We start from the raw sequence: 13,256 nt of genomic DNA, 5'->3' as shown, positions 1-13,256 counted from the left end.
GGGGCACGCCCTGCACAGGATTTACATACAGAGACAAACAACTATTTAGACCCACTTTTATTCTGAGCCCATGTGGTTAAAGAAAACATAGTGGGAGTAGAAACACGGGGAACAGGAGCAGGGACCAGAGCACAAGGAAACAACAAAACAGCAGGACATAACTGAACAAAATGAACTGACAAAAACACTGGGGGAGGACAGAGGCTAAATACGCCGCGAAGGCAGGGATACCAGGTGAATCACATTAAGGCATGGCAGGAAACTAGAAAATAGAAAAACAAACACAAATAACTAAAATCCCAACGTTGTAGAAAAAAGAAAGATTAACAAAAAGTCTAAGGAGAATATTGTGGCTGATTATATGAATTGTCCATGTTAAATAAAAAGATAATAATTATATTTTGTCCCACCTCCCTACGATTCAGTGTCTCTCCTTGCCGTCATTCTCATGTTCTCCATGTGACCAATCTCTTTTTTTTTCTTCCAGCTGTGTGAGTTATTCTCACTCTTTAGTCTTTGTGATTCTGTCTGGCTTTGCTCAGTCAAAGGAGGAACACACACACACACACACACACCAGGTTCTAAATTTGGCACAATCATGATTGCACAGTGCATCACTATTCCGCACAGCCTCGGTGGAACTTCTACAATGACGCTTCTGACATTTCGCCGCCCCAGAATGAACGAGTGAGCACTGTGTGTTTTGCACTTCTATATTTGTGTGCGTGTGTGTGTGTGTTGTCGTGCTGCTAACGCGTCTATACGTGTGTGTTTGTCAGTACTAATGAGTGTTTAGCAGTGTGAAAACACAGGCTAATGATGCGTGTCCACCAGTGCCGGTATAACGATGTGACGGCTGACCGCTGTTTGCAGACCAGCTGAACAGCACTGGCAGCCCCCGGAGATCCATTACTGCCGTCTCATTACTGCAGACCTGGGAACAGATCTAAAGGCTGCTTTCTGGTTGGCTGATGTATGGAATAAGATAACAAGAGTGGGGATTGATGTTGCACTGAGGACTCAAAGCTTAGTCAGGAAAGTGAATAGTATGTATGTCTAAGAAGAACGTAACCAGAAAGTTTAAAAAAAAAAAAACACGCTACATAATGTGAAACAATATGTCCCCCGTGGAGAACTTAAAAAACTACTAGCTAATGATAAATAATATTAGCCCAGAAATACGCAGATATGACTCACATTAAACATGTATTTCAAATTCCTTTTGCTGCAGTATTTCACTTTTAATGCCTTCATGAACATAAATGATTAAAACAGGGGTTTCAAACTCGCGGCCCGTGGGACATTTTCGGCCCCCTAATCAATTTCATGCGGCCCGCCACTTAAAATCAAGTTATGTGTTATTGATGTATTTCCATATGAAAACACTTTTATTTTGAAACTTTGTGAAATATTATCACAAGTACTTTTTAATTTTAAGATCATATCACCAACCTCGATGGAAAACATGTAACCCTTTTTCAATTGAGTCAGACCAAACGCCAAGTCATTTGAGTTTGAGAGAACAAAATATCGCTGTCCTAAGAAATGTCCTCAACGCATTTTGATAAAGTCTTTTTTAAGTGATCTACAGTTCGGCATTGTTCCGTTTCTTGTGTTGGACATCACACTCATGAGGTACCGCAAAATACAGATGCAAAAATGTCACTGTTATTATCAACTGGCTTGTATTTGCTTGAACATTACATTTAAAACATGCTTTTATCAGCAGCTGTACACTTGCGGGGGCAGGAGTCACGGATGACGCTCGTTTCTGATCAATATCAAGTCATGCTGCTGCTCCGCCCGGATTAAATGTGTGAAAGTCACGCTCAACCAGCAAGATGTCTCACTCTGACTTAAAAATAACTCTCGCAACTTCGCCTGATGGCAGTAATAGTCACTTGTGCCAATGTGAACCAAAGACAGGAGTATTGTGACAGCTTCAAACCATCATAAAACTAAGCTCTGTAAGTGTGGGGAAAAACCTGTAATAACAGGCTACACTTTGACAAAATGCAACTGATACATCCCAACCCCTGCTGTCTGCTCTCTTGTCAAAGTTCTACACCCAAAAACCCGAAAAGTAACAATTGTCTGTAGTGGAACTGTGAAGTTTGGCTACACTTTCTTTCTTTTGTGAATCACTTCATGACCTCTAGTGCCCCTGCTGAATAAAGAGACCACATTTTATTTATTCATGGCTATCAGGACATGTAGAGAATTTCAGCAAATAAGATAAAAATGTTTCCGAAACAAATTGCAGACCCGATCTTTAACTGCAAGTGATGTTGTCAGCACCTCCCAGCTGCTACACACTCAATACCTCCACCTATATAGTGTTGTGTGTTGCACTGTAGCATGAATGGTAGAGTTTGTGTGTCTCCACCGAACCAATTCCGATCTTCCAAATAACCATTTTTAGCCCTTCACACACGAGCACAGCTCCATCTTGGTTCACAGAAAAAAATAAATCTGCTCAGAACCTGAAAAGCTGGTTCCCAGAGGCTTTTTTCTTTTTCTTTGCAAACTGTTACATCTTCAGTGGTTGTGTCTCTATAGATTAGAGGAAGAAAGAACAACAACATACGCACACGTGAAAATGGAGAATTGAGAGTGAAGAATATGCAGTAGTCTCTGGAGTGGTGGTGATTAGGGCGTTCCCTCTGATTTACAGGAGAAACTGTGCAGGAAATGGGTCATAATATAAAAGTATGACAACCCTAAATAACCTTTTTTTAATTCTAAAGAAAACTAATTTTACATTTATATCCTTCTCTGAATTCAAGTATCTCTGTATTACCCAACTTCTGATTCATGCTGCACATAACCATCTTATTAAAGCTTTTCCTCCCTGGACATTGACTCATCAGTAACCAAACATATTTAGGAGGTTTTAGATACATAGCAGAGTTAGATGCAGTGTCTCAGTATCAGTTTCCATTAGTTGTCTGTATCTTTATTTACTGCTCTCCAAAACCAAATTCTGATTCATATTTTTTGAATAATCTGACCTACATTCTTGCTTGTGAATAACAAATAAGGTTTATTTCTGTTGGCTAGGTGATTCTAATTTGAACATACGGTACAATATCATCCTTCCAAAATCAAACCTAAAACTGTGTGGGTGTTTCAACCACCAGCAACATCAGCCCGGTCATCTCCTTTTGCGTTAAGTCGTAATATTTTGGCGTGTAAAGACAACCATTTAGCGGGGCTGTTTGATCTCTATAGCCACCCGTGTCCAATCTCCAAAGTACCTGTCACGTTGCTGCATTATTAATTGCCAAAAAGGCTGTTTAACGGTCTGAAAAGGTCTTCTCACTCGAGCAATTCATCTTCATCAATGAGAGACACTGTATATACCAGCCTTACACTTTCAGGAAGGCAAATCACCTGAGGTACGATCATGATTGCAATGTAAAGAACAATCTAAGGTCGATTTTGCCTCGAAACTGAGGCCTTTTCTTCTCTTTACAACATACATTTTAATTTTTACATTACCAAACAAGCTGCTTTCAGTAAAACACTTTATCAGCAGATGTAAAACAATCATGATGTGTGTTTTTAAAAGGGGAGCACTGAATAAAAGCAGACGTTTGTACTAATTGCGCGCTCGATTAAAAAAAAAAGTAATTTGTAAACTTTTATTTATGATGGTGTTACACAGAATTCTGCAGTACCGACGCGGTTTCTACCACAGACTCATTAATACACAGACTTTCTAACAATAATTACGTGCAGCCATTTTCCAGCCCAGTGAATATTTAATCCTGTAATGAGAGCGAGTGTCGTGGAGGCATCGAAAAACACATTCACAACCAGATTTGGGTATAGATGTCAGATAAGATGTGGAAAAGTCAACTATTTGGTTCAAAGAGATCAGCAAACACTAATTTAGATCTCCAAAGCTTGGCTGTCAATATACTGATGCCCATTTGAGCATATGGATGAGTAAAGGCATATGAGGTACAAATATGCATATAATATTTTGTCAATTTGAAAAAAAAAAAGTATCCCTACCAACAATTAAACCAACAGATTTGCCTTGATTTCTGAATAATTCTGTTTGTGTCGGTTTAAATTGCTTTATTTAGTCATAATGCTTGAACTATTCCATGCTCGGCACTTTTGAAATGTGCTATACAAATAAATTGTCCTTCATAAAGTTGCTGGTGGCCTAATCTTACAGTACATCTGCTTAAAGCCTAAATAAACAAATCTAGTTGGAATTTCCCACAATTCCTGTAAAGCTGCAACAGGACAGGTGGAAACACCTGGACGCAGCAGGACGATGACGACGACAGATTAATCCTCTTATACCGATGATCAAACACAGGGAGGCATGACTCCAGTTTGCTCAACAGCGAAGACATCACTGCTCACTATTTCCCTCCCCATTAAAGGAGCAAAATCCCTCCCTCCCCGCCTCTCTTGCTCTGTCTTTCTATTTTTAGCCACCCCTGAGATGAGAGACGACCCACCACTGCGGCGGTGGCAGGCGTGAGTGGGCGATGGTAAAAGCGAAAGTGAGAAATATTGATAGAAAGACAAAGAGTGCACAAAGCAGAGCGACACAAAGAGAGAGGAAATGGAGGGGGGAAGTTAAAAAGACACGCAGAGTTCGGTTGTTATTACTTGGAGGTCTTGGGGATATTGTGTTCTGGTGGCTCTAACCTCCACCCTGTACCCGCAGTACAGACATGTCTATACATGGTCAGGTAATCACTTTATACCTGTACAGACGCTGTACACCCATTCTTAAAATGACATTGTTAGCTTGTAAAAACACACTAATTGATTGACAATTACTGAACGTCAGCACACGCATACACATTTAACTAAATAACTTGTATGTCTTTTTTCCAAAAGTTGCAAAAGCCCCACACCAAGAAATAAAAAATGAGCTTTAATCAGATTCACATTATTCATTTCCACTCCAGTGTAAGAGATATTATCGGATGTCTGGAGAAAGCGGCTTAAAACTGAACGTTTAACCTCCAAGAGCCAACAATCACATTGCAACTGTAAAAGTTTGTAAGATACAAACATTTGGGACCTGTTTCCTTTGGATGAGTGTAGATTTCCTTGCTGTTTAAGGGCTTGGAGAAGTCTAATTTTCAAGTGAGAATGCAATCCACACTGGTGATATCATCTGGCCTAATTTGTTTTATTTTTGTTAGAGTTGATATGATTTTTGAGTCGGAAACGCAAGAGAGAAAGTAGGTTATTGGAGACTGTAATAATAACAATAATAATGCGAAACCCAAGGTCGCTGTACAGCTGTATACTTTTGCTTTCTATACCTGTTGAGTCAAGTCTGCAGAGGGCTTGGAGTTTCTACAAAGACCAACCACTCAAACCTTAAAAAAACAGTTTGGGTTTAAAATATACAGCTTTAATTGTGCATTAGACTGTGGATCCATTATGAATGCCCTCTTGTCCCATCAGAAAAATAGTAATTTTAAGTTGATTTGCTGTGAAAACTGAGGACACAGTTCTCCTGAGCAACCGTTTACTGTGCCAAACCAGAAAAGTGCCATGTGGAAGTATTTCAGGTTCCACTTCACTTAGATTTGCTGTTAGCTTCACCCAAATGTGATTGTGGAGGAGGCATAAAAACAACAACAGTTCAACCTTGCATGATTACGACGAGTAAGAATAATAATATACATATTGGAGGTGAGAGTTGGAGGGTAAGAAGTGGAAAAAAATGGTCTCTATCATAAGACCGTATCAAAATAAAAGTTTCTGTTCATACCTGCTCATGGTGTTCGATGCCCATACTGATGGTGTTGATAAGGATGGCAATCATGATGCCTCGGTTAAAGTACTTGCTCTCCACAATGTTCCACAGCTTCATCCTAACGTGGTACCACAGCTCATCGCATCGCTTCTTGGGACGACAGCATCCACTGCTCCCTGTGCCGTCTTGGCTCTTTGTGCACTCGTTCTTGTCGTTTGCCCCCTCCCTGTCGGTTTCCTCCACCGCCGCCTCCTCCGATTCCCCACCGGCTGCACTGCGTAGTGGTCCAACGCCGTCGGCGACCGATAAGGCTGCAGCACATCGATGGCAACCATCGGATGCAGAAGTGGCAGTGAGGGCCATGGGTTGTCCAGATGAGGCGTGGTCAGGTCTGTTATGGTGAGGGCAGGGTGGACCTGAAACGATGCAAATAGTCCATGTCAAGAAGGTTGTATAGAAACTCTAGAAATTATTTTTGAACAATATTCACGTTACATACCGTGCCTCAACATCGCTCTCCTCTCACGTCCTCCCCGTCCATTGGCCTTCCTCTCCCTCCTTCCTCCGCCTCCTCTACCGACTCCCCGGAAGCCCCGTGGTTTCCCTCGCAAGGTGTTGAAAAAGGTGATGGTTTGTCTCTTGGCCTTGCGGAGAAGGTGGCAGACCAGCTGGAAAACGGCTTCATAGCAGTCTCCAGGTTCACTGGCGAGGGTCGAGGAGGATGAGAACTGCGCTCGCTGCTCCTGCATCAGCTGATGCTCTCGCTGCTTGGTCTCTGAGAATTGGGTGGCGATGACGACCAGGCACAGGTTGATCATGAAGAAGGAGCCGACCTTGGACGACGAGAAGCACAAAGAAGAAAGAGTTCACAGCCTAATTTTGCTTCTTTATCATCTGACTTCTGCTGCAGTTAAAAGCACCTGTGTATTTCTGTTTTGAGGAGGTGCTATAAGGACAAAGATTGTGATTTGAACATAAAGCAATCACAACCAATGATGCAAAACACTGTTGGACCGATAACGTGATCGTTTAGGCTTTGCACCAATGTAGTTTGGCTGTTCAGCTATAGCTATATCGTGGAAGTCCACCCAACTGGACAATCCCAAATATTGTTGCAACCAGTGAAAACTGATAAACAATTTTTTTTTTTGTACGATGATGTTTGAGTGAATATGAATGCATTCAGGGAGACGAGCAGCTACAGTATGTGTACTGCTGCCAAAATGCAATTTCCAAGTTTTAACTTTTCTGTACTTAGAATAAAGTTTGAATGTGTTTATGTTGTATGATACTGTGTTTTGCTGAGAACTGCTGTGGGCCGTTTTACTGGCATCTCCTTTATGTAATGGCAGCCAAGACTCATGGGTATTATGGAATTACCAAACAGAAAAATGTGATTTCTTAAGAATGGAAGTCGAACATATCAGACATATTTTGCATTGTTCAAATATTTTTTTATGTTTGAACAATGCGAAATATTTTAAAACATTTTTTATTTGGGTATAAAAACCCGCTAATCTACAGTAGGTAATGTATTAAAAGAATAAATTAATTGTTTTATTGTGTCAATAATGCAATAGTGTGACATAAATATCTCCATGGAAAGAAGGAAACTAAGTTTAAAGTATAAGGCAAGGATGTGACATGTGACTCAATGTGGCTGTGCTCTTTATTTGTTAACAAATCTCACTCATTATATCCCTTTTTCATTCAGAACACTTTGATACTTCAATGCAGCTAATTTAAATGTCTACATGGTCAAACATATCTAAGAATCTTTTATACCCTTGTGTAGATACTCATGATAACATCAAAACCTTGTATTTGGAAAAGATTAAGAGCAACATGGGCAAATGAAACCTGGCCTTGAGACCAGTTGTCCTTGATTAATAACAAAATAGCTGTTAGGAAAAAAAAAAAAAAAAGCTATCTTGTTAGACTTTAGTATACAAAAGCAACATTGGGAACAGAAAAGTCAGAAGAGGTAACAAGAGTAGCCCTTTCTCTCATCCATATGTCTCCTGGGATTTTGACTGAATGTCTGTTGCAGCAATTGTTTAATCTTTTCCGAGCAATTATTTCTTCAGAAGTGTGTCAGAAAACGGAGAGGTACACCCGTGTCCTCACTTAATGTTTTTTGGCTTAGAAACAGATATAAGAAAGAGAGGGTGGAAGTAAAGGGAGGGAAAAAAAGGCAAGGTCACACAGAGGAGCAATGCTGGTGTGTGAAAAAAAGAGGCGAGGGAGAGTGAAAAGGCAGAGGGGGGGATGAAGTCTAACGCTCTCTAGGCTGTGATCAATAGTGATTGTGAAGCCTGATAACCCCCTGCTGCTCTCCATGTGAACCTTGGTGACAAAGACTATGGAAGAGCTGGATCAAATGTGTGCGCAAGTGAAATAACAGTGTGTGTGTGTGTGTGTGTGTGTGTGAGAGGCTGCTCTCCATTGATCCAGAGCAGAGATCTTGGGTCAGACAGGCTGGTTCGGTGCGAGCTCTGTGGATTCACAGAGTAAAAGAAAAGCGATGAGACCCAGCACCCATTCAGCACCCTCACTGTTTCCATCAAATATTTATACTCACACTCTGCGAGAGCCACTGAAATACAATTAGATAAGAGAAAGTGTGTGAGAGTGTGTCTGTGTAGTGAGACGAAAGCCAATATGAACGTGTGGTAAAGGAAGAGAAGAAGAAGCTCCCAGGTTTTAAACATTAATATGAATCCTCAATACCACATATCTACTATTCAGTATTATTATTTTTTAACAAGGACTCAGTGGCTAAGGAGGTAGCGCGAGTTGTTTACTAATGCTCTCATATTGCCAGACTGCCGGCCACTGATTGGTCAGAGTGCCGTCAGACACAAGAATCAAGCCGACCAATGCCGAACTGTAGACCAGTTTAAAAAGTCTTTACGATCCTAAAAATGTGGGTTAATCTTGGAAATGCCTTTTCTTTCTGCGACACTCAGACGTTCAGACATCTGTGTTAACTATCCATCCTCTCTTGTATCAACAGCTCAGGCTGGTGCATGGGGTAACGATGTGCTGATATTTTCTCGGCACACTTTGGGACCAAATGAGCCTCATTCAAACGCTGCAGCCCGCAGAGGTGTCGTTGCTGACGATATCCTTTCCTTCATGAGTGTGCTGTCTTCTGATGGCTTCTTCCAGCACCATAACAAACCATGTCACGGAGCACAAATGACCTCAAACATTGTTATCCTGCTGAAAGAAGCCATAAGAAGACGGTACACTCGCTGTCTTCTGATTGCTTCTTCCAGCAGGACGACACACCATGAGCACACAGAGCACAAATGATCTCAAAATTGTTTCCTAAATATGACAATGAGATCGTGTCCTCCGAAGTACTCGGCCCGCCCCCATTTAGAGAATCTAATGTGACATTACAGGATCTGTGGTGATCACATGGCAACCCACTGTGATGTCACCCACTGGTTTGTGTGTTACCAGGTTGGTATTTTGGCAATGTTGGGTTTTGAAACCAGATGAAGTCACATTTGTAGTCGCGAAGGTGAAAGGTGACTAATGTGGAAGTGGAAACTCATTTTACAAAATGGACATCACACTGTATACGTGAGGGCAAAGGGACAGGGGGCTCAAACCACCTTCTGTAGGAGATCAGGGTGTAGCTTCTATGTAGAATCTTATTATTCCACGGGACCGAGCTATTTCCCATGCCTTTAATTCCACTGAGCTCCTTCGTCTAAACTGCTCCACATGATGATAATCAGCTTTAACTCTCTCCATCTTATTCACACTTTTTTTTTTTCATCTGTCTCTCCATCTGTCACTCGTCCTCTGTTTTCATCTCGCCTCCTTCTCCGTCTTTCTCAAAACACTCCCTCGTCATCCCACACTACAAATTCAATTTCACACACTTAATCTGCATGAATGTTACATGAGTGACACTGTCAAAGCATCTTGATACAACCTGGTCCCCACCCTGTCTCTCTCTCTCTCTCTGTCTCTCTATTGCCGTGTGTGTCTCTTAGTTGCTGTCTCACTCTTTTTCATCTCTCCACAAGTAGGTAGATGGTAGAGGGAGCACTTTATTAATCCAAAAGGGAAATTGCAAGCGGTGCAGCAGCCACTTCCCACTTTATATGCATCACTAACACAACAAGGCAAGTAAATCAAAGGCTAGACATAACTAACTGTCAGTAAAATACGGATTTAAAGTAGATGCAGTGATATTACGCAAAAACATGTGACCTGATCTTAGTGTGATCTGCCTTTGAAGAGTCAGGATGGATGTTAATAGCAGGTCTGAATGGGGTTATAGGGAGGGGGTTTGCATATCTACATGATGTTCAAACGATTATGCAGCATTCTAATACAACCAGCTCAGGGCTCCAGCACAGCGCTGCACCAACACACAAGAAACTGCTGACTGACTGACTGTCAAAGAAACATGGGAACATTATTCCATAAATCACTACCCTTCTCTATGTATTTTGTATGAGAGCAGCCTGGAAATGTGGTGTTATAAAGCTGACAATAGTCAAAAATCTGACTTTGTTCAAATCATGATGAATTTCAGCACATTTTAAATACATTATTGAGAGGAGACTGCCTTACTCAGAGGAGAAATATAAGTGAAATTTTTTTTACTCTAGTAGTTAAATTGGCTTTGATATTGACGGTGAAGGATGGATCAAGTTGAATGTTTTAAATGATCAAAGTCTTTACACATACCTGGTATGACACAAGTACAAAAGTTACTGAGGAAATATAATTTCACTGCTTTGCTTTCTAAGACCTTGGTGCAGTAATCCTTACGGACCATCAGGTTACAATTCAGCAGAAAACACAGCAGTGCTTTAAAGGACTCTGTGACCTGACACGGTTTCTTGCCAGGAGCAAAGTAGGAGTGGTGATGCTTTGCATCCCGAGAGCTTCAGCGATTGTTGTGTTAAGACAAGAATTCTGAGCACAATCCTCAAAGTGGTGTCATTCGCTCATGCTACTGCCACAGTCACTCAAGTTATTTTATGCTAGTTAGCATGCTAGCTTCAGTGGAAGCAAAGAAGGATAGAAAAACAAGCCAAATTTAGGCACTGGCGTAGACGTCACTATGAAAACAAAAGGCAAATCTTCTCTCCTCGTTTGGAGGGAAACTTCCTCAAAATTCCAACTAGCACTATAGACACGTCTGTATCATCAGACATGCGCCTTATTCAGTGGTGGAAAACCCTGGATTGAAGCATTTACTGGTTATTTTCACATTCATATTGTTCATAAATGATTACAATTTTTCCCAATTTTTCCCAATTTCCTTTGGGATAATAAAAGTATTCTGATTCTGATTCTGAAATTTGACCATAAGGCCTGTGTGTGGTAGCTACTGTACATTGCAAACAAATGATGGAGACAATTAAAATTGGAATTAAAAATGGGTTCTCATGACATAAGACCAATGATCCTAGACTAAACTAAATAAATCTAAAAAGGTCAAGAATCAAGGATTTGGAGAATCGTGACGCCCCTAAACTGCTCACATTCCCGATTTAGCATTAGGATCACTGGAGTTTTATTCACAGGTTGTTAGGAATCCTGACATTTGGGATTACAACTCTTTGCCCTGAGGTCTCATTAGATCAGTGTGGACAGATGAAGACATTCCACATGCGACAACGGCGGTGCAGTAGTGTTTTTTTTTCTCCCCTCCCCTCTCAGATCAATTAATCATATTGTGTTCAATAGTATTGATAACGGAATTGAAAGATTGCTCAATAACGCCAACACAATCCTCCTGCCTCTTGTTACAATCATTATCCAGCACTAACACTTGGAGTCCAGATCATTTTCTGTTTCAATTATCTATCCCGTTGTACTGGTTGTGTTATCAGTCTCCCTAATTCTGTAGACATGTTTGTAATATCATATTGCAATTATCTTCAGTGTCTTGGAATCATGGATAATGTGTTTTCTTTTTATGAATGCAAGAAACTGCCTGTATGTTAGTCGCAAATCTGTCCAATGGGTCACTAGACAGGTTTCAAACTTGACAGAGGACGGCGGGTGGTGTTTGGATAAGAAAATGCAAGAGAAATTGGTAGAAATTAACGTTTTTTTTGCCCCCTCAAGATACAGGTACTGCACTGGTGTGTTTTAATGCACCATGTAACCAGTGGCCTCCATTTCTAAAATGTGTTCCCCTGCATTCAAGCTTTTCATCTCTCCAGAGGACCGGGCAGCATATTATATGACCTGCAGTTGAAACCAACGCTCTGCTGTGTTTCTGTGAACCCGGAGGAAACGCTGACAGATTCACTCTAATTATTCACATTTCACTCAAGATCAAAGAGACACCAACGTGCCACCGCTTCCTCTCTCCAGTCCCTCCAATCCATGCTCTAATTTGACGCCGACACGCCAGTTCAACATGACCACCTGTTCATTTCATCTCTTAATCAATCACCACCCAAACATCCAGCCCCCTTTTTATCTCCCCATCTCTGGGTTATCTCCACACTTCCCTCCACAGTCTAAACCCCCATTTTCTCTGTGTTCTCCCCCATTTCATCATATTTCTCTCTTCCTTACATTCAGCCAACTCTAACGCCTTCCCTCCACCCGTCCTCGGTGTAGAAGATAACGTCCCACAGGATAAAGTGTGGGAATGTGTCCTTTTCTGCGTGTAAATAAATGACGTGTGTCCTTGTGTGTGTGTGTGTGTGTTTCCGCGTGACTGAGAATAATGAGTCGAGCGACAGATAAATGAAAGATGCTCAGGATACTGCTCAGCAAGAAAAAGGCAGCTGGAATGAAGTCTAGGAGGGAAGTGGATGAGAGGAGGCAGAGGAGATAAAGGGGAAGGGAGAGTCTGAGAAAGAGACTGATCCACTTAGAGTATGGGTGAGGCAAAAATGAGGGGTTGGTGTTAGAGGGCAGAAAAAAAAAGGTAAGACAAGTACAGTGATGGATGGATTTATAAGGGATAGAAGGAAAGGGAGGGATGCTGGAAGGAAGGAGGGAACGAAGGCAGCTTTGAAGAGACAAGAGGAAAGGGGCTTACACGTGGATCTGAAGGCAGGCAATTAAAAGTGTAATAAAAACCAGAAAGCAGAGAATAGCAGTCACACGGCGTTATGATGATCATTTTCAACACATACACACATCGCAAACCTTCCAGACAGGCTGAGATAGACATGTAGTTTCCATAAACCTGCGTTGAACAGGGACAAAAGCATCAGCTGATTTTATTCACAACATGCTTACCTAAAACGACCTGTGTCTTCTGATGTCAGCAATGTCTTAAGAACATGTTTGCCGCTTGAAACCGAAGTTCATGAAATACTCGCACAACTGTTCCCGAAGCCCATAAAAAAAAAAAAAATCAAGGTTTCTACATCATGGAACCCAAGGGAGTTATTGATGTTCTGCTGCCTTCATCAGTAACTTCAAACATGTTTATGTTTTGACTTTGGTGTTGTTGGCACAAACTTACCCAGACGTTAAAACTGCTGATTTTCTCTATGGGCTTTTGCGT

At 41.3% G+C, this 13,256-nt stretch overlaps 1 protein-coding gene across 1 annotated transcript in view; it reads right to left on the bottom strand.

The window, feature by feature from the left end:
* Positions 1-13,256, bottom strand: part of LOC131466963 (voltage-dependent T-type calcium channel subunit alpha-1I-like) — a 230,690-nt gene that overhangs the window by 79,997 nt on the left and 137,437 nt on the right. Inside the window, exons 9-10 of the mRNA XM_058640603.1 lie at positions 6,243-6,576; positions 5,759-6,159 (exon numbers count right to left, since the gene is read on the bottom strand). Coding sequence (XP_058496586.1) covers positions 5,759-6,159; positions 6,243-6,576 — 735 coding nt within the window. The remainder of the gene's footprint in view (positions 1-5,758; positions 6,160-6,242; positions 6,577-13,256) is intronic.

Source organism: Solea solea, chromosome 10 (assembly GCF_958295425.1).
Source record: "Solea solea chromosome 10, fSolSol10.1, whole genome shotgun sequence".
Lineage (NCBI taxonomy): Eukaryota > Metazoa > Chordata > Actinopteri > Pleuronectiformes > Soleidae > Solea > Solea solea.
The sequence above is the reverse complement of the archived record's forward strand: the minus strand, read 5'-3'. Positions and strand labels throughout refer to the sequence as shown.